We start from the raw sequence: 21,692 nt of genomic DNA on the forward strand, positions 1-21,692 counted from the left end.
TTTCCTGCAGATTGAATCTTATTTTTATTTTCTCAAAAACCATATATGAAGGTACCCTATTTCACTAAGTGCACATGTAATTATCCACTATAGAACTATCTCAAACTATTACCAACATGTCATTACTCTTATATTTCCTTTATCTATTTTATCACTCATATATCTAACTATGTCAACTTTCACAGATTTTTCGACATCTAATTCAAGGATAGGTATTTTAAGTTTGTCAATAAACTCATCTTATATCCTTATATCACTTATTCTTTTGTCATATCAAATTTGTTCATTCTTTCATCTAGTTTATTTCATTTAACTAGTTCATTCTTTTATGAGATCAAATGTTTATTTAATTAAACTATTTACCTACATTTCATTCATTTATTTAGTTGTATTACCTCATCTGATATTTTTTAGATTTAAGTTTTCTTATTATAATTATTGTTTAGTTTATCAGATGATCAATTAAGCTCCAAAACTGGTGGGTTCATCAAGGTCAAACCTAAGTAAGACAAACGTTTCCAGATAAAAGTCAAAATCAAATAAAGGAGCTCATTTTAAGTAAAGGCCAACTAAACTCAATGTCATAGTTCAATCTTGAGTCAAAGTCAACTTAAGCAAAGTCAATTAAAGTAATGGCCAAGTGAAGTCAAAGTCAAACCAAAGTCAATATCAACTCAAGTCAAAGTCAGGTGTTTGGTCAAATTTAATAAAAATCACGAGTAAAGTAAAATTCAAACTGAGCCAAGTTGAGATCAACATAAATGGCCACTCTAAGGTGTTAGGGACAAGCCGTACTCAACTAAGTAGTTATTTATTTTATTGAATTACCTTATATATACAATATATAGGTTTTACTGACACTATTTTACTTGTTGACTCTTTGTGGATCAAGATTCCAGGGATAACAAGAGAGTCTACCTGAGTTGAGGTTCACATTTATTGGACGAAGGACAAGTTTGTGGTGATGCGAGACTTCAGTGAGGAAGTCGGCTCTATGGAGTTGAAGCATTTGGCAATTAAAGAGGTCTACACTAAAGTGGTTAAGGTTATATGACAAAGATGAGTAGTAGGGAGTCCGGGGGGAGAGCTCTTTGTGTGTTTATCAAGGTAATCTTACAACCCAAGTGAGGGATGCACATATTAGGTTTCCTTGTGAGGATTAGAGTCAAGGGAGACATACCTGAGATTGCGCTTAAGGGATTTTTAGGTCCCCAAACCAATATAAAAATGAAGTGCACTGTGAGATTAAACACTAAGTAATAAATCTAAAAATCTGTAAAAATACATTATAAAATATAAATAAAATTAAACTAATTTGCACTCCTCTTAGTTTTACCTTCAATATTTCCATATTTGAAATAATCTACACTTTATGCACATTCTGGGAATGGTCAACTAACCTTACTTGACAGTATGTCAAAAAGTTTTATTAATGATATGTCTGCAGACAATTTATCAAATCTGTGCAGAAAATTACAGGAACTAGGTGGAATGAATTTAGGAGCTATTTCTTTGAGATATTGGGCCCAATTCGTACGCTTTCAGTTTTGGGCTTCTAAGGAGATGTTAGAGGGGTGTCTGGCACGTCTTGGATACTTTTAAAAATTCTCTACATATTATCTTTTAAATAAGAGCATTAAATTCAAATGTAAATTGAGAAATTTGGATTAAATCAATAAGATGAGAGGAAGGAATGGCAAGGAGATACAACAGGATAAATGAGTGGACATTTTAGACCATTCCCTATGATAAATATTCTTTTCCTCAATTTATTTGCCTCATTCTGGATGCGGTCTAGAAATGGCTAGCCAGCATGACAAGGCTCACCCAGGATCTTGGGCATTCAGCATGGTTGAAGTAAATGTTTTGAAGCATTCATCCCCTTCTTGCAGAGAACAATGTGTGATCCTGGTGAAATAGAAGCATCCAAGTTTAGAAAGTGACACTGGATCTCAAGGCACATGCATCAAAACTTAAGGAACCTTGATCAAAAGTTTACAAATAATCTCTTGTGTTTCCCCCACTTATCCTCTATTTACATCATTTTCTCTCTATCCACCCATTTGTTACTACTTTCTCTCTATAGAATCAAATTTATGTCCTTAAAACTTACATACTTTATCTATTTCTAAAAGCAACATTTGACAAAATAATTCATCCATTTACCCTCCCAACTTCTCCCATTTTTTCTTCGTTGACATCCCGCTAATTTTATTATTTTGGATGCATCCCATCCAATTTCATTGTCTCAACTTGGCCAAATTTTGATCAAGACAGGGTTCTATGACGTGTTCCACAAATATAAGACATGATTTCTCCATTGAAAACCCAATTTCTAGATCTCGTCTAAACTTTGGTTACGTCGGGACCCCCTTGACCTCGTCCAAATTTTTATCTTTCTGCTGTAACACAAATTCTAGAAAATCCAAAAAATCCTTAAATCTTAGTTTTCACTTGAAGCTTATTTGTTTCATTTCCAAGCTTCAAAAAACTGAGAAGTTTAATAGCTGCCTACCTGAGGATCAATCCCCCACTTACTCTCTATTATTTCAAGAGCATTAAATGAAAATTCTTAATGCATCATGTTGCTTATGTCAAATTAAAACAATGACATAAACTCCATAAATTTAGACTTATCATCCCTCCTACAGCAGACATCTAGTATGATGTGTACAGGCTCCCTTACCCCAAAACTGCATCCCACCTGCCTTCCCTTTTGGTGCCCCACAGTGGTGTCCAAACGACCCAGGCTCACAACACCACCCAGCAGCTGCTGCACCACTCATGTTGGCACTACTTGCGGCCATTCCCGTCGCAGCCAGTCACAATTGCTTCGGTCGTCAGGGCTGCCGATGTTGCCGTGAGCCACACCCATGTCTCTGTGAAGTGCATGAGGTACTGTAACAGGGTTGAATTGGGCAATGAGCCATTTGAACTTCTGCCCCATGTTCAAACCGCCCATCAATGGTGACTTTGTAATGATGGAAAAATTGCCTATCTGGTGACTATCCCCATTTGGGACAGTGCAGTGCAGCCGCACACATTAAAAAGGAAATCAATTGGGAGAAAAAAATATTAAGAAAGGGAGTAAGCACGTTTGGCTGCGTTGACAGTGTTTGATAGGAGCATGGCTATGGTGACAGGACCTACTCCACCAGGAACAGGAGTAATTGCACGAACAACCTTTAAGGCATCCTCATAGCAGACGTCCCCCACCAGTCGGTACCCATGCTCACTATGAGGGTCCTGCCATGGTTTTTACAACCATCAACAACAAATTACAAGACGATCAAGCTCAAGAATATAGAGCAGGGACGCGGACGCAACGATTTTTTTGTCCGGGGACGTAAAATCGTCTGGTCCAAAGATTTTCGTCCGGTCCAAAAATTTGTCCCGGGGACCACTGGACGGGACGGTATCATCCTATGGGACGGGAAAACCGTTAGTCCGGAGGTCTCGGACGTTGGACGGACGAATCTGGATGGAAAACCGCCGGATTCACATCCGACGGTTGAGATGTAGGCACGAGGCCTTGCAATGACAATTTGCATCAAAGTCCCTATTTTTTTAGGTGAGTGCAAACGGACCCCACCCAGAAATAATTGTACATATGGCCCTTCGCATTCTCTCTCCTCCGTAATTCCCTAAAAAGCTTAGAAAATCTATATTAATATATTAAAAATATAAAATGGGTTTTTCAGTCCCGGACAAGGGACGGGGCAAAAATTCATCCCGGGAGGACTGGACTGGACGGTTTTCTAACCGTTCGACAAAAATTCGTCCCGTCCTTCATCCCTGCACCGAATCTGGACGTCGGACGGGACAAAATTTGTCCCGTCCCGTCCATCGTCCACGTCCGGGACGATCCGGAACTATACTCAAGAATACATTAGATAAATGATCTACCTCAACAGGATTCGTCCCTACGTCAACCACAATCGCCCCTGGCTTCAACCAGCTGGCCTGGACCAGGCCAGGAACGCCAGCCGCAGCAATGACGATATCTGCTCTCCGCGTGATCTCTTCTGGGTTTTTCGATAGAGCGTGGACTACACTGACTGTAGCGTTGTGTCTCTTCAAAATGATGGCATACAACTTCAGTGGGTGCACTTAGACGGGGGAGAATTGTAGAACCGGATAGATTACCTGCAGGAGCAAAGAGGTGGGTAGGCCGACCACCTTGCTTTGTCCGATAACGACGACGTTCTTACCGCAGAGCTTGACTCCATGCTGAAGCAGAAGCTCAATGCAGGCCTCGGCGGCGCAAGGGATGAACAGAGGGTCTCGCCATCTGATTGCAAGGTTCCCCATGTTCAAAGGGTGGAACCCGTCCACATCCTTCTCCACGCTGATTTCCCCCAGGATCCTTTCCTCGTCCATATGCTGCTCAAAGAACCCACACCCATTTCAATAATATTCAAAACGGAGATGGAACAAGCGTAAAATTGAACAGTAGAGCGGAGTTTGATGACGGACTGGGTTTTTCCCGTTCGGTACAGGAAAAAATTTAGGGGAGAAATTATCTGACCTGCGGAAGCGGGAGCTGGACAAGAACGCCATGAACAGAAGGGTCATCGTTGAAGTCCTTCACGGCTCTGACTACGTCTTCCTCTTCACAGTTTTCGGCGTGGTTGGCCACCAGGGATTTGATACCCACTTCCTCGCAGGCTTTTGTCTTGAATCTAACGTAAGACTCGGAGTCCCTTCTCTGACCCACGAGGACGACGGCCAGCCCGGGCACTTTCCCAGTGGCTTCTCTCATCCGACGTACCTCTTCAGCTATCCCCGATCTTATCTCCGCCGCAATGGAAATCCCGTCGATGATAATGGGTGCCAGGCCTTGTCGATAATAAGCAATAAAGATATTTCCTTTTTCAGATAATCTCCACTCTCGATGGATAGTCAGGAATTCTGAGTTAGATACGGAAATAGGAGTACCTTCTGAGTTATGCGGGTTCTCTTCTGGAGTATCAGAGGGTCCGCTGGTGTCCCATACGTCTGGAAGATTGACCCCCAAGATTGGGGCATGACTCCGGTTTCTCTTCCTCTTTGCCGACGATATATCTATCTGCTCGCATGGGGAAAGGCCGCTCTTTTGAGACGAGAAATGTCCACTCGATATGGATAATGGGCGTTTTGTTCTCCACCAGAGCGTGGCTCTCATCATCCTTCTCTTCTGAAAGCTTAGCGATGGGCTTTGAAGCTTTCAGAGGAAGAAGACGAGGCCAGTCCTATTGCGCAGCTACGCCGCCTCCACCTTTGCTTCTGGAGAGAGACCCTCGGCTACTGCCAGCTATCACAAATCTGCCCAAGATTTTGTCACCCTGCAGGATAGTGAGTAGAGTTGGAGGACGGAACGGAAGACGAAAATGAACGGACGGAACGTATCGGAACGGTATTCCGTTCCGATATCTGTTTTTCGCAAAAAATTTCGTCATTTTCGTCATTCGTCATCGTTCCGTCATCTGCTGGTTTCCGTTATTCGTCTTTTCACGTAAACGGAACGGAACGGATGCTTCGGTGACGGAAAACGAAAAACACCCCCCCACCCCGGCGTCTGTCGCTGCACTAAGTTCTCTCTTCCCCTTCGCCGCTGTCTCCGTATCTCGCCCCTGCCAAACCACCATTGTTAGCGGAGAATATGGTTGCTAGCGGAGGCCAACATTCGTTATGCGTTAGTATTGATTAGTCATCTTGAAAATCCTACGGTTGATTAAAGAATCCCACAACTGCGAACTCTGACGGCCCATTGTCTACCATTTTAATAGAACTAGATAGAACAGGTGCCCTCTGCCCTGAGACGGATTTAAGAGGAGCTTCCGATCTTACTCTTGATCCATGACTCCGGAGAGAATAATTCCTACCCACTGATGCTATGACCAAGATTTGGGTAGGCCTGAAACATCCATGATTAAGAAAATATCAATAAAAGAGTTATTCATCATTTCTTGGTTGATTTTTTTTTAAAGAATTCTGGGTTGATTTTCTAAGTTGAACATACTTAAAATTCGCACTTCATCCCGGCCTGTTCAAGAAAAGGGGGACCAGCTTGTCCAGCTGAACACAGGACTGTCCTGTCATCTATTCCATGCAGCCATAAAAGAGGCGTCTGCAACATTTGAGACACAAGGAATGAATAAGTGCAACCGGAGCAAGTGGCAGCAACCGCAACCAAAGTTATGCATTAGTTGTACGACAAATGATCATTGACTATGATTTTTTTGTGAAGAAAATAATTGACTACGACGGAGAGACCAAAACTACGGAGTTCCGTCCGGATAGACCAAAACTAACATTCAATTAGTATCGTGTTTAAAAAAAGAATAAATAATTATTTTAGTGAAGGACTAACAAATAAGACGATTGTTCGATTTGGTGCGAATTGCGCGTTCTGTTCGGATTTCCGAACAGAACAATGTTGAAAACGAACACAACTTCGCACACACGGCTGTGCGGTTCGCTTTGTGCGAATTGCGCGAATTTTTTTTAAGGTTTTTTTGAAAAAAAAATCCCTCGTTACTCTCGTTCTCGTTCTAGTTCTCGTTATTTGGGTATGTGCGAATCCAGAGTCTCCTTCTCCCTCCCTCGTTCTCCATCTTTCTCACTTCTCACTTCTCACTTCTCACTTCTCAGTGACTCTGAATCACTCGTTCTCGTTCATCTCTCTCGAGTCTCCAGAGCGGCTTTTTCTTTCTTTCTTTCTCCCGTCTCTTCTCCCCGAGCTTGAAACCATCGGACTTCCTCCCAGTCGATTTGGCGCCGGATTGGGACGGGGTCAAAGTGGAGGCATTTGGTACGTTTTTTTTTCAAGTTTTTTAGACTTGTGTCTTTCTTTGATTCTCTTTTCTTTCGTTCTAAATCTCTGATGCTTTATGATTCTCTCTTTATTTCTCTTCAGTTCTTTCCCAAAAACTCTCTTATTCGCTCTTTCGCTCTCTGATATTCTGTATGTGTCTCTCTTATTCCCGTTCATCTCTCTCTGTCTAAATCTAATGCTCTTTCCTATTTTTATCTTCGCCTCCCTTGCGCTCTAATTTTTTCCTTCCCAAGGGTACTCTCATTGTCCGAATTCCTCTTTTTCTATGTCTGATTCGCTTTTTTCAATCGCTCTCTAATTGTCTGTCTATCAAATTCTCTGGATTTTTTTTTATCTCTCGGTCATTCCCCCTTCCTCTCTCTCTTTTTTCATCTTTCCCTATGTCGTAATCTATTTCTCATTCTCTCATTCTCTGTCTCTTACTCTTTTTTTTTTTCTCTCCATCATTATGTGGCTTTCTTCTTCTCTATTCCTCTCACCTTAGTAATTATTCTTTTTTTTACTAGCGTTCTCTGAATGCCTCTTTCTCTATCTCTAAGTTACTCTCTCCCTCTAACTCTCTGATTCTCTCTGTCTCTTATTCTCCCTTATTAACTGTCTTTCAAATTCTCTGTTGCTCTTTCTTTAATTCCCTCTTTCTGTCCGTCTCCCTGATTCTATCTATCAAATTCTCTGGATTTCTTTTTTTATCTCTCGGTCATTCCCCCTTCCTCTCTCTCTTTTTTCATCTCTGCCTATGTCGTAATCTCTCTCTCATTCTCTCATTCTCTGTCTCTTACTCTTTTTTTTTTCTCCATCTTTATGTGGCTTTCTTATTCTCTCTTTCTATCACCTTAGTAATCGTCTTACATCTTACAAATGTTCTCTGACTGTCTCCTTTTCTATCTTTAATTTATCTATCCCTCAAATTCACTGATTCTCTATCTCTCTCTCTCTCTCTCTCTCTCTCTCTCTCTCTCTCTCTCTCTCTCTCTCTCTTATCTCCCTTATTATCTGTCTTTGAATTTCTCTGTTGCTCTTACTTTAATTCCCCTCTTTCTGTTCATCCTTATAATTCTGTCTATCTCTAGATCTCTTTTTCACCCTATCCCTACTTCCCCAATTCACTTATATCAGCCCAACTCACTTATTTCCCCAATTCACTTATTAACGTATTCCCTCTTATTTCAGCCGAGAATCATCTCTGGTAATCTGATTATTTCTCTGCCTTTCGATATAAAGCTATAAGCGGCGTTCTCTGTTATCTCGATAACGTTCAGAGCACTTATCTGCCTATTGATTAATTCCTGAATTTCGCTCCGAGGCAGTTAAAAAGGTGCGCACTTATGTGATGAATGGGACACGATCTGGAGGATTTTCAGTTTCCTGTTAATTGGCATATATTTCATTTTTTTGCTTTATTATGTAACCGTATGATGTAGGATTTTACATTTTTGCTTTGTAGTTCTCATAAGTTGCTTACTTTCCTATTTATAATCTGCGTGAACATATGTGCTTTAGTAATGCATATAAAAAATGTCCGAATTTAGTTTGGTATGGGATGAAATTTTTTAAATGATATACATTTCCAATTGTAATTTAGGATGACTAGGGAACCCCTATCGCATGCCTCTGGTTCACACGAAAGCTCTTCATCGTCCACGGGGAGTGTTGGCCAGGGCGGGAAGAAGAGAAAGAGAAAGAATGAATGCGCTGCACGGATCCACTTCACAGAGGTGGCGCCGAAGGTATTCACATGCAAGCTCTGTGCGACCCGTAATAGGGGTCGTGCAGCGACTGTAGAGCAAAATAAGTACAGTTGCAGTACAATTCTTTGGCGCACTTTGATTCTCTCTCTATTCCTAATTCTTTGATTTTGTCACTATCTCTTATTCCCCCTCTCTATCTATCAAAATCTCCCTTTGTCTGTTTTTAATCCCCCCTTTATCTTCATCTCTCTACCTCCCTATCTCTTTCCTTCTACAATTCACTGTCGCACACTCTCACCATCGCTCTCATTCCCTCTGTCTTCCTCTCCCTTACTCACCCTTGCACTCTCCCTCGTCTTCTCTCTTTCACTCTCTCTCCCTCTCCCTCTCCCTTTCCTGACAAAACCAGGAACACTAACATTTGTTTTAAAAAACAGCATCTTGAATTTGTTACCATATGAGAACTTAGCAAAAGTTATATTTTTATTGTTGAAATACCTAAATATATTTTTATTGAAACCTAATCATTCTACCCTCTAACCTAATCACTCTGTTTCATGCATGTCATTTTAATGAAATTAATACTAAAAAATCTATTAAATTCCGTCCCTCACGCTCTCCCTCTTCTTCTCTCTTTCACTCTCCCTCTCTCCCTCTCCCTCTCCCTTTCCTGACAAAACCAGGAACACTAACATTTGTTTTAAAAAACAGCATCTTGAATTTGTTACTGTATGAGAAGTTAACAAAAGGTATATTTTTATTGTTGAAATACCTAAATATGTTTTTATTCAAACCTAATTTTCTACCATATAACCAAGTACTAGAAAATATGGAAGTACACTCTGTTTCATGCATGTCATTTTAATGAAATTAATTCTCAAAAATCTATTAAATTAATTAATTCCTTTCCTTCTAGAACGAGTGATTTCAGTCATGTCACCCAATGAAATGAGATGAATTACCAAAATGAATTCAGTACAATCTCCTCTGATTAAATTGCCAAATGAATTCGTTAAATCATTCCAATTTTTTTTCTTAAATCTAAGTTACATCAATGGCATAAATGCCGTTATCACTAGATTTGATGACTGTTATATTTATACTTAAAATTTTACACTGATTATGGTGATTCATGACTTGCGATTCGTAAATTAAGATAACGTCATTACTAAATTAGATTATTCGTAGTAAATTATTCTTTATGCACAACTTTTTTTTTGCAACTTATAGCTTTTTATGAAATTTCCAAACAATTATGTTCTTCTTGTGCGAATTTTGTTTGCTTGTTCGAATTTGTTCGTTTTGTTTGAATTTGTTCGTTTGTTCGAATTTGTTCGTTTGTTCGAATTTGTTCGTTTGTTCGAATTTGTTCATTTGTTCGAATTTGTTCGTTTGTTCGAATTTGTTCGTTTGTTCGAATTTGTTCGTTTGTTCGAATTTGTTCGTTTGTTCGAATTTGTTCATTTGTTCAAATTTGTTCGGTTGTGCGAATTTTGTTCGGTTGTGCGAATTTGTTCCGATGTGCGAATCTTGTTCGTTTGTTCGAATTGTTTGAACATTTCTTCGAATTTTTGCACATAAAAAGAACAGCACACCAAACACACCCCTGTGCGGTTCGTTTGTGCGAATTTTCTGTTCATTTTAAAATAACAGAACAGAACAACCATGTCTACGAGTAACAATGGTGGTTTGACAGGGTTGGACTCGGGCACGCCCGAACGATGTTGGCCTGCGAGAATGGGAAGGAGAGGGAGAATTGGTTGCTAGCGGAGAAGATTCTGCAAGAATTGGTTGCTACCGGAGGTGAATTCGGCCTGCGAGAATGGGAAGCCCGTAGGAGAAGATAGTTGCCGTGATCATGGTTGGCGGTACTACCCAAGGTAGTCGGAATTGTAGCAGAATCTTCTCTTGTTTGATTTTGGTTTCAAATTTCGAGCTGGTTGTGTTGGTTGATTCAGGAACTCGGTTCCGGCCTCTTTCTCTGAATGTGCCGAAGCCTCTTTTCACGTTGGCTGGGCAGCCAATGGTTCACCACCCGATTTCTGCTTGCGAGAGGGTATCACCGATTTTCATTGATGAAATGTATGGATTGTGTTCTGATAAAGATTACCAACACTCAGGATCCGCTCACCGAACAGGAACTCCGAGCTCATTGGAGATGGAGGAAATGTAGAGAGAGAATTCTCTCTCCTCATAGAAGCCAATGAGTTTATGTAAAAATTATACATTAATATTCTCGTCAACCGATATTGTCATCCGTCGTTTCCGTCATTCATCTGTCATTTTCGTCATTTGTCATTCGTCACAAGTGACGGTTCAGTCATCCGTCAATTTATGAGAACGAAAACGGATGACGAAAATGAAATGACGGATGATGAAACCATCATCCATCCTCCATCTCTATTAGTGAGTTTCTTCAAAAGCATCGACCTCGGTTAAGCAAAAAAAAAAAAAGGAAACAATATTTAAATTTACTTACATGTTATATTGCTGGGAATTGGCTGAGAAGAATGCAAGCCAACTAATCAATGGTGACTTTATAATTTTTAATCATTGGTGACTTCCTAATCAATGGTGACTTCCTAATTGCAGGACAATTCAAGTCCTCATGGCCTGTATTTTAGAGTCAAGTACGCTATAGCTCTTCAGCAGGTAACCCTTGGAAAACTTCACCTTATGTCTAATTTTTACTTTGTTAATAGGGAAATGACTCCTTAAGTAGTTAGCCCTTTAATCCACAAGTGGTCAGTGGGAACTCACTGGTTCTAGAGCACACTAGAAAGTGGAGGGGAGGAAAGGGGAGGAAATCTCTGGACAGAAAGAGTGTTTAAATTTGGAAGTTTCCATCAGTTTTATGGGTTTAAATAGGAGCTAGTCACATGCTCAGTAAGGTACTAATGAGAAATGAGCCCATACATAGAAGACAATATTAAAGGTATTGAGAGATCTTATGAGCAGAGACATATATATATATGGACATCGAGCAGCCTTAAAAAGAAAATCCAACAATATCTTTAGTTACTACCATCAAAAGATATCGGGTGCTACCTTGATATTATATTTAAAGAATATGTCTTAAGGGAGTCACTTCTTAGAGTCAAGTACGCTATAGCTCTTCAGCAGGTAACCCTTGGAAAACTTCATTTTATGTCTAATTTTTACTTTGTTAATAGGTTAATGACTCCTCAAATAGTTAGCCCTTAAATCCACAAGTGGTCAGTGGGAACTTACGGGTTCTAGAGCACACTAGAAAGTGGAGAGGAGGAAAGGGGAGGAAATCTCTTTTCTTTATTTCTTACAAAGATGAAAAATCATTTAATAATGTATGGAAACTTTTAGTTGAAAAATAGAATTATAAAAAAATTAATACTGGTTTATCTACCAAGGAAAAAATATTTAAGGTGGAGATTATGATAATGTCTTAAAAATTATCTGTTAGAATTGTTTATGGTACTAAAAGTCAGGAAAATTTGGAGATATTTCAGTGAGAATTTATGTATTCCTGTTAGGTTGTGCTTGATGTCATTTTACAAGAGTTAGTGAATGGATTGGAAGTTTTCATTAGGCATTTGTAATTTTATTTATTGATATAAATATTTAAATAATATTTAAAATAAAGTAAAGTTAAATGTGTCTGTCAAAATATTTTCAATTCAAGAAGAGAGACTCTTATTATCATACAAGTTTTGTATGCTTTCCAAGATTTTTAGACATTATAAAATCCAAAGCCTCACTCTCTAATTATGTTCCTATAAGAGCTTGGGCCACAAATATTTCCCAATGATTAATTTAAAATACAGAAAAAAATAAAATCAAAATTTCTCTGCAAATTTATTTCTAATCTTAGGCCTCCACATATAGGTTAATATATTATATCTGCTTACCGTTTACACAAGACTTTCACACTATTATTATAATCCAGTCAAACTTTTTGAGTATTTACCTCATTTATTATTTTAGATGAGTAATGTAGGGATTATTTTTATATCCTTGATAAATTGAAATATTATGGAGACATTATTTCATACTGAATAAAAAATCTGTGTACCTGAATGTCTTATGATTTTTTTATAGATCATTTTTACGTATTTTGAAATAAAAATAACTTAAATAAATGATATAAAACATTATCTTCAAACTTTAGTTAATTGTGAACCATAATCAATCAGACCTGGAGTCTAAAGTGACAAATGAGCATTAAACGAATTTATTCCTCACCACTACTACTATCATATAAACTTATAAATGATGATCAAGTTACTTAAATATTTTTTATGGAAATCTTTGAGGTTTATTCATAAAATATTTGTTTTAAGGTTATGCTTTAAGCAAAAATATTATAATAATTTCCTTTCTAACAAAGTGTAAGGGTCGAACCACATATATTAAATTTTCTAATTATTGAAGTTTTTGAGAATACATATTTAAATAGATTAAAAGTGATTTTTAATAGTTTTATATTTATTGAAAAATTAAATAAAATAAAATGGAAGCAAACTACGGAATTTAATTTACTTTAAAACAAAAGTAAAGAATTCTTAGAATGAAAATATTGATTAAAAACTAGTTTAGATTACCTTGGTTGGCGATAGGTAGTGTCATGCAGGTTGTAGAAGAATGGAGGGCAGTCGGGGTTAGTTGCGGGTGTGTGTTTGAGTTGATTGGATGATAGAGGTGATGGAAACTTTTGTGACCGATAATCCAATCATATATCCCACATATTTGTCATTGTTCATTATATTCATTATAGTGCACTTGTGATTCATATAACGAATTACATGAATATGTGAAAGGATTTAGTGAATTATGATATGATCATAATACAAAGATCACTATTTTTTCACTATATGTTTGAAATATTCCTATTCAAATTATACTAAATAGGAACATTTAGTATCCAGATAGAATAGATCTAGTCCCACTCATTTTAGGAATATGCCTGATCACATAGCCATTAAAGACAAAAAGAATGAATACTCGGTGCTCTTTAGTAGAAAGAGTTTACTGAATTGATATGTATGAATTGTTCAATGGTATTGTACCAAACTGTCAATCAGCTTGATTTATGTCACAATTGTGCAAGAGAACGTAGACCTAAGGCACCAAAGACATCTTGTAGATAAATGGTTGTAATTTGGCTATGACTTATTAGTCTGTCATGGATTAGTTGAGGTGCGGTAAGAAGTTCATGAAAATTTTTGATTAGTCCAAATGGTATCATCCAGTTCCAGCAACGAATTGCATCAGTACTTAATCGAATGTCTGATTTGAATTTGGTAGTTGAACATACCATGAATCAAGCACAAGAGGGACATGAGGCATATTCCTCAAATAACAGAAAAGTTCCATTTGTGAGTGAAGATACACTTTACTATATATTCTAGAGCACGAGGTGCAGCTTGGTATCCCAAGGGCTGGAAACTTGAGATATCAGTTGTGTTAAATCAATAGGTGATTAATTAATCTGTATGATGATATGGCCAATTAGTTAGGAAGGTTAATAAAGGTTGTTGGGACTCTAGAGTCATTAATTACACTTCTGTAGTGACCTACTAGGTCATACGCAAATGGTCTTTTGGAATTCAAAAGATATACGTAAACTTAAACAATTTGTGCGAAAAAAAACTATCAAGTATAGATAGGAGAAGACCCTGAACGGAATTCATCCAGGCCTGAATCACTGAGGACCCTATCCTTCTTCTCCTTCTCCCTTTTTCTGTTCTATATTCTTAGTGTGATTGAGATGGAGGAACAAAAAAGAGCTTCTCCAAATGGAGGAGATTTGACATGCCAGGAATTCCATGGATACATCTAAAGGCGGCACACTTGAACATCCTAAAATGTCTCACTCCAGGAACTAAGAAACCACAAATTTTTTCCATGAATATATAATTTGATTAATAACCTTTGAATTTCATTATGATCGTGTTCATAATCTTGTGTTGCATGAATCAATGTAGTTTCATCCCAATCAAGGCCACAGAATCCAACAATGTCTAGTGTAGTGGAGATTTTTTTATAAATTTTGCTATATAATTAAGCTTTAGGTCATGTATACTTTTAGAATGAAGAATAGATGATAGAAAATAGATTAAATATATACTGAATACACTAACCTAATTATCACACCAGTTGATGTTGTTTCTTCTTCATGTGTACGATGTCTGGATTACATCTGTGATCAACATTGTCATACATCCCAGATTAGGAATGCAGATGTCAAACTCAATTATAAAGTAAGCCTACAAATAAAATGAACTATATATATATATATATTTTTTTTTATTATATATTTTTTAAGATTATAGAAAAAAAACACAAACATAGAGCATATCTTTGGTTCAGGTGTATTAAAAAAATTACATTTGTGGGATCGGATTTTGTGTTTATATTCCGGATTTCAAAATGATAAGATCATATTTTGAATTTATTATCTGAATTTCAAAATAATAAAACAAAATTATGAATATACGTAACAATGTATAGTACCCTACTTCCTCTCGGTGATGTGTTTCCAAATGTATATTTTATTTGATTTCCCTCTAGAAAAGGAAAAAAAATTCATTCTCTTTTGTCATTTATTAATTTCTAACTTAAAAAACCTGGTTCCTGGGCTCTTTTTTAGGGATAAACTGGCCATGGATAACTCTAGATGTTGATTAAACTGGCCTTCCTAGTGTTTCCTTATGTTCAGCCGCATTCATGTTTCTTTACATGCATCAAGCAAAAAGAATTACAAACAACCGAATAGTGACACGACCAATGCAGGGTGTTGATTTCCAGACAAGAAAATTGAAAAAGATGATAAGTCTTGGTCGGTTTCCAGGTTTGGAGGCAGACCCTAAAAGCCCTTGAAGACGGGCACACATTTTTCAGTTTGTTCTTTGATCTACACATTTTTCAGTCTATTTCCCTTTTTCTAAAAAACATTACCCTTTATAATGTTCCACCGAGTAAACATGAATGTTTCCACCGCAGGGTAATTCTCTTAATCCTAATTAATTATTATCAACATGTATGCTATCAGTTATGCAATCGTTATGCACACAATAATCAATAAAATTACTAAGATTTGAATTAATATAAGTGACTAAGGTAAAAACTAAGAGGGAGGTAGGATTGGGTTAAATTGTATGCAATATTTTCTAGTTAATTATGTGATATATTTTCTACCTATTTATTGAATGAGATAGAGAATAAGGTATACTCCGTTTTTTTGTTAGACATATTAAATAATTCTTAATGTTGTCCAGAGGTATGGCCCGAAGGTGTGGATGATCCCTAAGAGTCTCTCTGGAAATTACCCCCAGGGAAAGAACTTGGAAATGAACAAGAAATGATGCCAAGAACACAAATATTTGGTTAATCCTAATCATTTTCAGCCCTTTAGTTCTTCCACGGTATGATGTCGCTTGATCTCTTTCGACTCGGTCCCCAAAGCGTTCACCAATTTGACCCCAAAGCTTACTAGGAACCACTTAAAGTCTGTATATAAGTTACTACAAACACACAGATATGAATTTAGTTTCACCCATATAGATATTCAAGGATATTTATAAGAGGTAATCACTGAATAATTCAAATGAAAGTATTGTGAATATTTAATTTATAATCACAATATGATTCACTTTTCCTATTTCATGATTTCTTGTTAAAATTATTTTTATATCCTTAGTTAATCCTTATGGTAATCAAAGTCACGACTAGTTAAGATGCATGAAATAAAGATTCCTCACCTGAAACATTTTCATTCCCCTCTGGATTTTTCATATAAATATTGCTCGTAACATTTTAAATACTGCACTAGAGTCTAGTGAAAATTTTCCCACAATTTTTCTTTTTGTATGATTTTTCATGTCCTCATTTTTTACCATCAAAACTCTGAAATCCTTCATCAAATATAACAAACAAGTATTGATGATAATTGTTTTAATGAATTTTAGAAAATTTTTTAATTTTAAGAAAATTTGAAAATAGTTAGTCAACATGTGCAGGCCTAGGTTACTGATAGTGTTAATATGTGCCTGGCAAGCCTAAAAGTGCGTGTAAATATGTCGTTGATTTGATGTTTAGACTTATACAATAGATTTATAAGTACCCTTAATCACTAAATATAGAATATAGAGCAAGCAAGGGGTCGAACCACATGGAAAGTAAGAATTTTTATCCAATTTTAATGAATTAATTTAAAGATGAATTAATTTTGCAATTAATAAACCTTAATCATGCTTATTAATAATTTTATTTAATCAAAATAAAGTAAAAAGCTTAATTTTGATTTTAAATATTTCGGTCAAAAAGCTCAAGATAGAATTATTTCAATATAAGATCAGACTAATTCAGATTATTAATTTCCAAATTATTATAAAATTTTAAGACAATTTTTTATGAATTAAAATTGGGAATTAAATAATCAAGAAAGGGATTTTTAAATTGGACTTCAAGATGGATGAATTTTCAAATTAAATCTTATTTTTAGGTTTTTTATATATTTAGTTAAATTTCCAAAAAAAAAAATTTAAATTTAGAGAGAGAAACTAGACAAATTAACCTAGAGAAAGAAAGTGAAGAATTTGGGGAAATGATGAAATCCGAACCTAAATTAGAAATCTAATATTGCAGAAACGTTTAAAATTGATGTAGAATTAAAGATTAAAAATGAGATCTTGAATCAGAATCAAAATGCAGTGCTAATTTCATTCAAAACAACTTCTAGGGTATGTTCATTTCGCCCATGCCTTGGCGTTTTAAAATCGTTCAAGAAGAAGATTGAAATAAAAATCAGAAACTTACAAATTGGAGTGCAGAATCAAGAATGTCGACTTCGAAAGCAACTATTGTGTCCTTCCTGGCCAAATCCTTGTAGACAGCTTCAAAAAGTCAATTTCACCCTTTTCCAGACCTCTATTTAAAGATCCAGCCTTGGGAATGTAGAGGGTGAAAAGACAAACATGCCCTCAAAATTTCAGCTCAATCAGACGGTTAGATCTCAAGATATCGTCATTTTACTAGCGCTTAATCTCAACCGTTGGATTACTTTATCTCTCCTCCAAGAAGTTTGGAAATGGTGCTTTCTGATTGGTTGCCGAAATTTTCCTCATTTCCCCCCTTCTTTGATCGCATTCTGACACGTATTTGTTCGCGTCTATAGAGCGCGCAATCATTGGGTGTTTGAAACCCTTTTGAATGGACAGAAACAAGCCACGTCGCCCTGTTTTATTTTTTTCTGTAAAATTCGCAGAAAAAGACAAAATAGCTGCAATATTTGACCCACACGCATCGTGGATTCTGCGTGTATTTAATGCACGCGGCGAATCGACGCCGCATGCACTTATTCCAGTGTGTCAGTTAGCGCGTGCATTTAATGCACGCGCTAACAACCTAAAAAATATATAAGTAAACATTGCATGTGTGTCGGTAAGCGCGTGCATTAAATGCACATGGCTAATCGATTCACGTGCAAAAGATCACGTTTGTCGGTTGCAGCATGCATTTAATGCACGCGGCTAACCGACAAGGTGCATATATATATATAATGAAATTATAGCCTTTTCGCCGATTTTTCTTTCTTTTTCATATATACATAAAAATGCATCCACGTATTTGCCCGAATTTTGGGCGAATGACGTGGATGCCTCTTGATATATATATATATAGATTATTATTATTATAAAAATGTTAAATAAATAGCATATATATTCTTCAAATAAAAAATTATTTCTCGGCTAAATATTGGTCATAATATTATATAAAAATATGGAAAAATTCCAGAAAAATTATGAGAGCCCTTACCAACCTTTAGCCAAGTATTTAAAGCCCTGTAAAAAATATTTCTTGAATAAAATGAGGTTAAATACCATGTAAAAAATGATAAAAAATTAGAAATAATAAGAAAATCAAAGTGTAAGTCATTTATCTCCATTTTAATATGATAACATGCAAATATGGTCATTAAAACACATAAATATAATGTAAGATTCATCAAGTAATCATTTTAATTTGCAAGTTATCATAGCCCCCCACTTAAATCATTGCTAATCCCTTAGCAATGTACCATTATTTCTTTAGATGACTTCTTCATCCATCAATAGTCATTCATCTGCATGAAGTGTTAGAATTATCAATAACATGCTCAAACAGAACTCCCCTCGAAAATTTGGATTCTACCTTGTCAGTAATATGGGCGCTATCCTCTTGGTTTTGGGTAGAGCTAATGAAATGAGATAGAAAGATGTACTTCTCTAGATATTACACTATGATCCAAAAGGTTCCACACTGCACTCTTCAAGTGGTGGATCTCTCCCCTCTCATATCAAGGTCACTCTCTTCCGGGTAGCGGCTACTTATTGTTAAAATTCTCCACTAAGTTTCCTCCTACAATACGATAAAAGCTAGGCATTCTCCGCCTCCCAGTTAGCACAGAATATCAAATATTGTGATGACATGGTGAGAGAATAAGAATGAACGAAAGATAGAATGCTCAAAGGGGAAGAGATGGATTTCGAATGAAAGGTTTCATCAAGGATATATCATTTCAGGTTGCCTTCTCCCAAGACTTAGACGAATGAGAAAGAAATAGAAAGAAAGAAATCATGTGTAATGCCCTCACTAGATTCAATAACTTGAAGCAAAATTAATGTACTAACAATGCCTATCACAGAAATCCCCTTTTTTTTTTTTAAATTCCTCATATTTTGCTTGAACTTGAGGACTTTCTTTTTTTTTTTTAAGGGATAAAGAACATATTAAAACATTGTGAAAGAGAAAAGAGAATATAATTATCATTGACTCTGATAAGGGTATTATGTAAAATCATTGAAGAGAAGAAGAGGTAATAAGAAATTGAAGAGTGAAATTAGACAGAAATGTTGATAGAGATGGGATAAAGGTGATCCCATGGAAAGGGAGATACAATGGCTTGGGAGATGGCTACCATCCATGAAAGGCTGTTGGTTAAAGAAAGGTTCGAGAAAGTGGATAGGTATATGACATATGGTATAACAAATAGGATGGCAAAATGGAATGGCATATAGAATGGCATGGTGGAATGGCAAGATGGGTGAAGAATCAAGAAAAAGAAATTCCGTGCTTAAAGACTTGGAGAAATGCCTATCTTCCACCCTAAAGTAAGATTGACTCAATGAAAGAATAAAAACATTCAAGTAGGATCGGCTTAATGAATGGTGGCGCGGTGGGGTTCCTCAATTCACTCAACTCTCTACCTTTTTGAGGCATAGTGCTTCAATCCTTTGATTTTCCTATCCCCTACACACCCACTAGATACCCTAGCCATTTGGACATTGACTCCCACGTTATCCAAAATCAAGGTTTGTTTTATTTTTGCATGGTCATAATCCGCTATATAAAGCCAAACTTCCCTACATATGTAATTCGAATTCATGGATGAAGAAGGTCTCCTAAAGGTGGGTTTTCAGTTATACATGGAATTTATATGAGAAAAACAAAACAAAGGTTTGCACTCCTAAGCACATGAAATGTTCTCCCCCCCCACTAAAATATGCAATGTCCTCAATGCATGAGAATGAATCACGCATATAATTCAGAAGTTCAGAATTGCAAACCTGCTTAGGCGTGATCTTTGAAGAACTTACTACTGGTGAGCCGACATCTCATTATGTGTATGACTTGTACTTCTTCTTCTTCTTCTTCTTCTTTATTTCTGGAAAAAACTACATAGTGAACACAAAATAAACAAAAATGAAAGCTAGGGAATTTGGTTAATTCCCATTATTTGCGAAATGAAAATGCAATAAAGAAAAAGGTTCTAGAATCCAAATCCTAAGTTGGTGCTTCCTGTTCGGTGGGTGCGATCAAGTTTAACAATATTGTTGTTGTGGGTTGCGATAAATCTTCTGCTTCCACATTCGGCTTTAATCGCATGCCATTTACTATGAACTCCTTCCCTGTCTTAGGATCAAAAATCAAAACTGCTCCATTATCATACATGTCAGTAGTTATAAATGGTCCATCCCATCTTGATTTTAACTTTCCTGTAAAAAGTTTCAACCATGAATTATAAAGCCATACCTTTTGATGTTTCTGAAAATGCTTACGGTTAATGTTCTTGTCATGAAAATGCTTCATTCTGGCTTTATAAATTCTTGAATCTTCATAAGCTTCCTTCCTCAGCTCCTAGAGTTCGTGCATCTGAAATAAACGTTGTTTTCCTGTTGCATCTAAAGAGAGATTAAGTTTTTTAATAGCCCAATAAGCTCTATGTTCTATTTCCACCGGAAGATGACATGCTTTACCGAAAACAACTCTATAAGGAGATATCCCTAAGGGTGTTTTGTAAGCAGTTCTATATGCCTTAAGTGCATCATACAACCTACTTGACCAATCCTTCCCATTAGGCTGAATAATCTTTTTAATAATCTTCTTAATCTCTCTATTTGAATTCTCAATTTGACCATTGGCTTGTGGATGATATGGGGTAGTGATTCTATGTTGAACCCCATATTTCTTTAACATGGTCCTGAATTGAGAATTATTGAAATGACTTCCTCCATCGCTAATAATTGCTCTCGGACAACCAAACCTGCAAAATATATGTTGTTGAATGAATTTAAGGACTACTTTATGATCATTTGACCTAGTGGGGATTGCTTCAACCCATCTGGAAAGATAATCTACTCCCATCAAGATGTACTCATGTCCATCTGAATTTGGGAATGGTCCCATAAAATCAACCCCCCATAGGTCAAAGATTTCTACTTCAATTATGGGCTGTAGTGGCATTCTATCATTCTTTTTGATATTTACCACAGCTTGACATTTTAAACAACTAGATGAGAACTTAAAAGCATCCGAAAGTAAGCTTGGCCAGAAGAATCCACAATTTAAAGCTTTAAATGCAGTTAATTTTGGAGCATAGTGTCCACCTTATAAAGAAGAATGGCAAGCATCTAATATGCTCCATTGTTCTTCCTCGAGCACACACCTTCTAAACACATGGTCAACACCTAATTCAAAAAGTTCAGGTTCATCATAGTAATAGTAATTAATATCTTTGTAAAACTTCTTTCTATCATTAATATCCTAATCATTAGGCAGTAACCCTATGACAAGAAAATGTACAATATGAGCATACCATGGAAGCTTTTTACCTTGAATTTCTAAAATATATTCATCCGAAAAATCATCATGGGTAGGCATAGATAATTCTG

The 21,692-nt window shown here is 36.6% G+C and overlaps 1 protein-coding gene and 1 long non-coding RNA gene across 3 annotated transcripts; one reads left to right on the top strand and one right to left on the bottom strand.

The window, feature by feature from the left end:
• Nucleotides 1–3,059: 3,059 nt before the first annotated feature.
• Nucleotides 3,060–5,297, bottom strand: LOC144707956 (bifunctional protein FolD 2-like). The gene is made up of 5 exons (XM_078581240.1): nucleotides 4,939–5,297; nucleotides 4,529–4,839; nucleotides 4,147–4,383; nucleotides 3,907–4,074; nucleotides 3,060–3,246 (listed from the first exon to the last, which is right to left on the bottom strand). Exons 1-5 carry the CDS (start codon nucleotides 5,165–5,167, stop codon nucleotides 3,076–3,078), a joined length of 1,116 nt encoding a protein of 371 aa, XP_078437366.1. The 5' UTR covers nucleotides 5,168–5,297; the 3' UTR covers nucleotides 3,060–3,075.
• Nucleotides 5,298–6,561: 1,264 nt separating this feature from the next.
• LOC144716508 (uncharacterized) lies at nucleotides 6,562–10,753 on the top strand. Of its 2 annotated transcripts, XR_013584908.1 has the most exons (5): nucleotides 6,562–6,793; nucleotides 7,988–8,132; nucleotides 8,400–8,544; nucleotides 10,202–10,385; nucleotides 10,464–10,753. It is a non-coding gene; the product is annotated as an uncharacterized LOC144716508 (long non-coding RNA). The 2 variants fall into 2 exon arrangements; XR_013584906.1 differs by lacking the exons at nucleotides 10,202–10,385; nucleotides 10,464–10,753 and having other exon boundaries at nucleotides 8,400–8,679.
• Nucleotides 10,754–21,692: the final 10,939 nt, after the last annotated feature.

Source organism: Wolffia australiana, chromosome 1 (genome assembly GCF_029677425.1).
Source record: "Wolffia australiana isolate 7733 chromosome 1, ASM2967742v1".
In the NCBI taxonomy this organism is placed as follows: domain Eukaryota; kingdom Viridiplantae; phylum Streptophyta; class Magnoliopsida; order Alismatales; family Araceae; genus Wolffia; species Wolffia australiana.

Bases quoted from the DNA above. Each gene is read 5' to 3' on its own strand.
- LOC144707956 (XM_078581240.1), bottom strand. From the start codon at position 5,167: ATGATGAGAGCCACGCTCTGGTGGAGAACAAAACGCCCATTATCCATA. The intron at 4,384-4,528 runs GTCAGATAATTT...TTCTTTGAGCAG, and splicing joins TCCAGCTCCCGCTTCCGCAG to CATATGGACGAGGAAAGGAT. The intron at 4,075-4,146 runs GTAATCTATCCG...ATCATTTTGAAG, and splicing joins CCACCTCTTTGCTCCTGCAG to AGACACAACGCTACAGTCAG.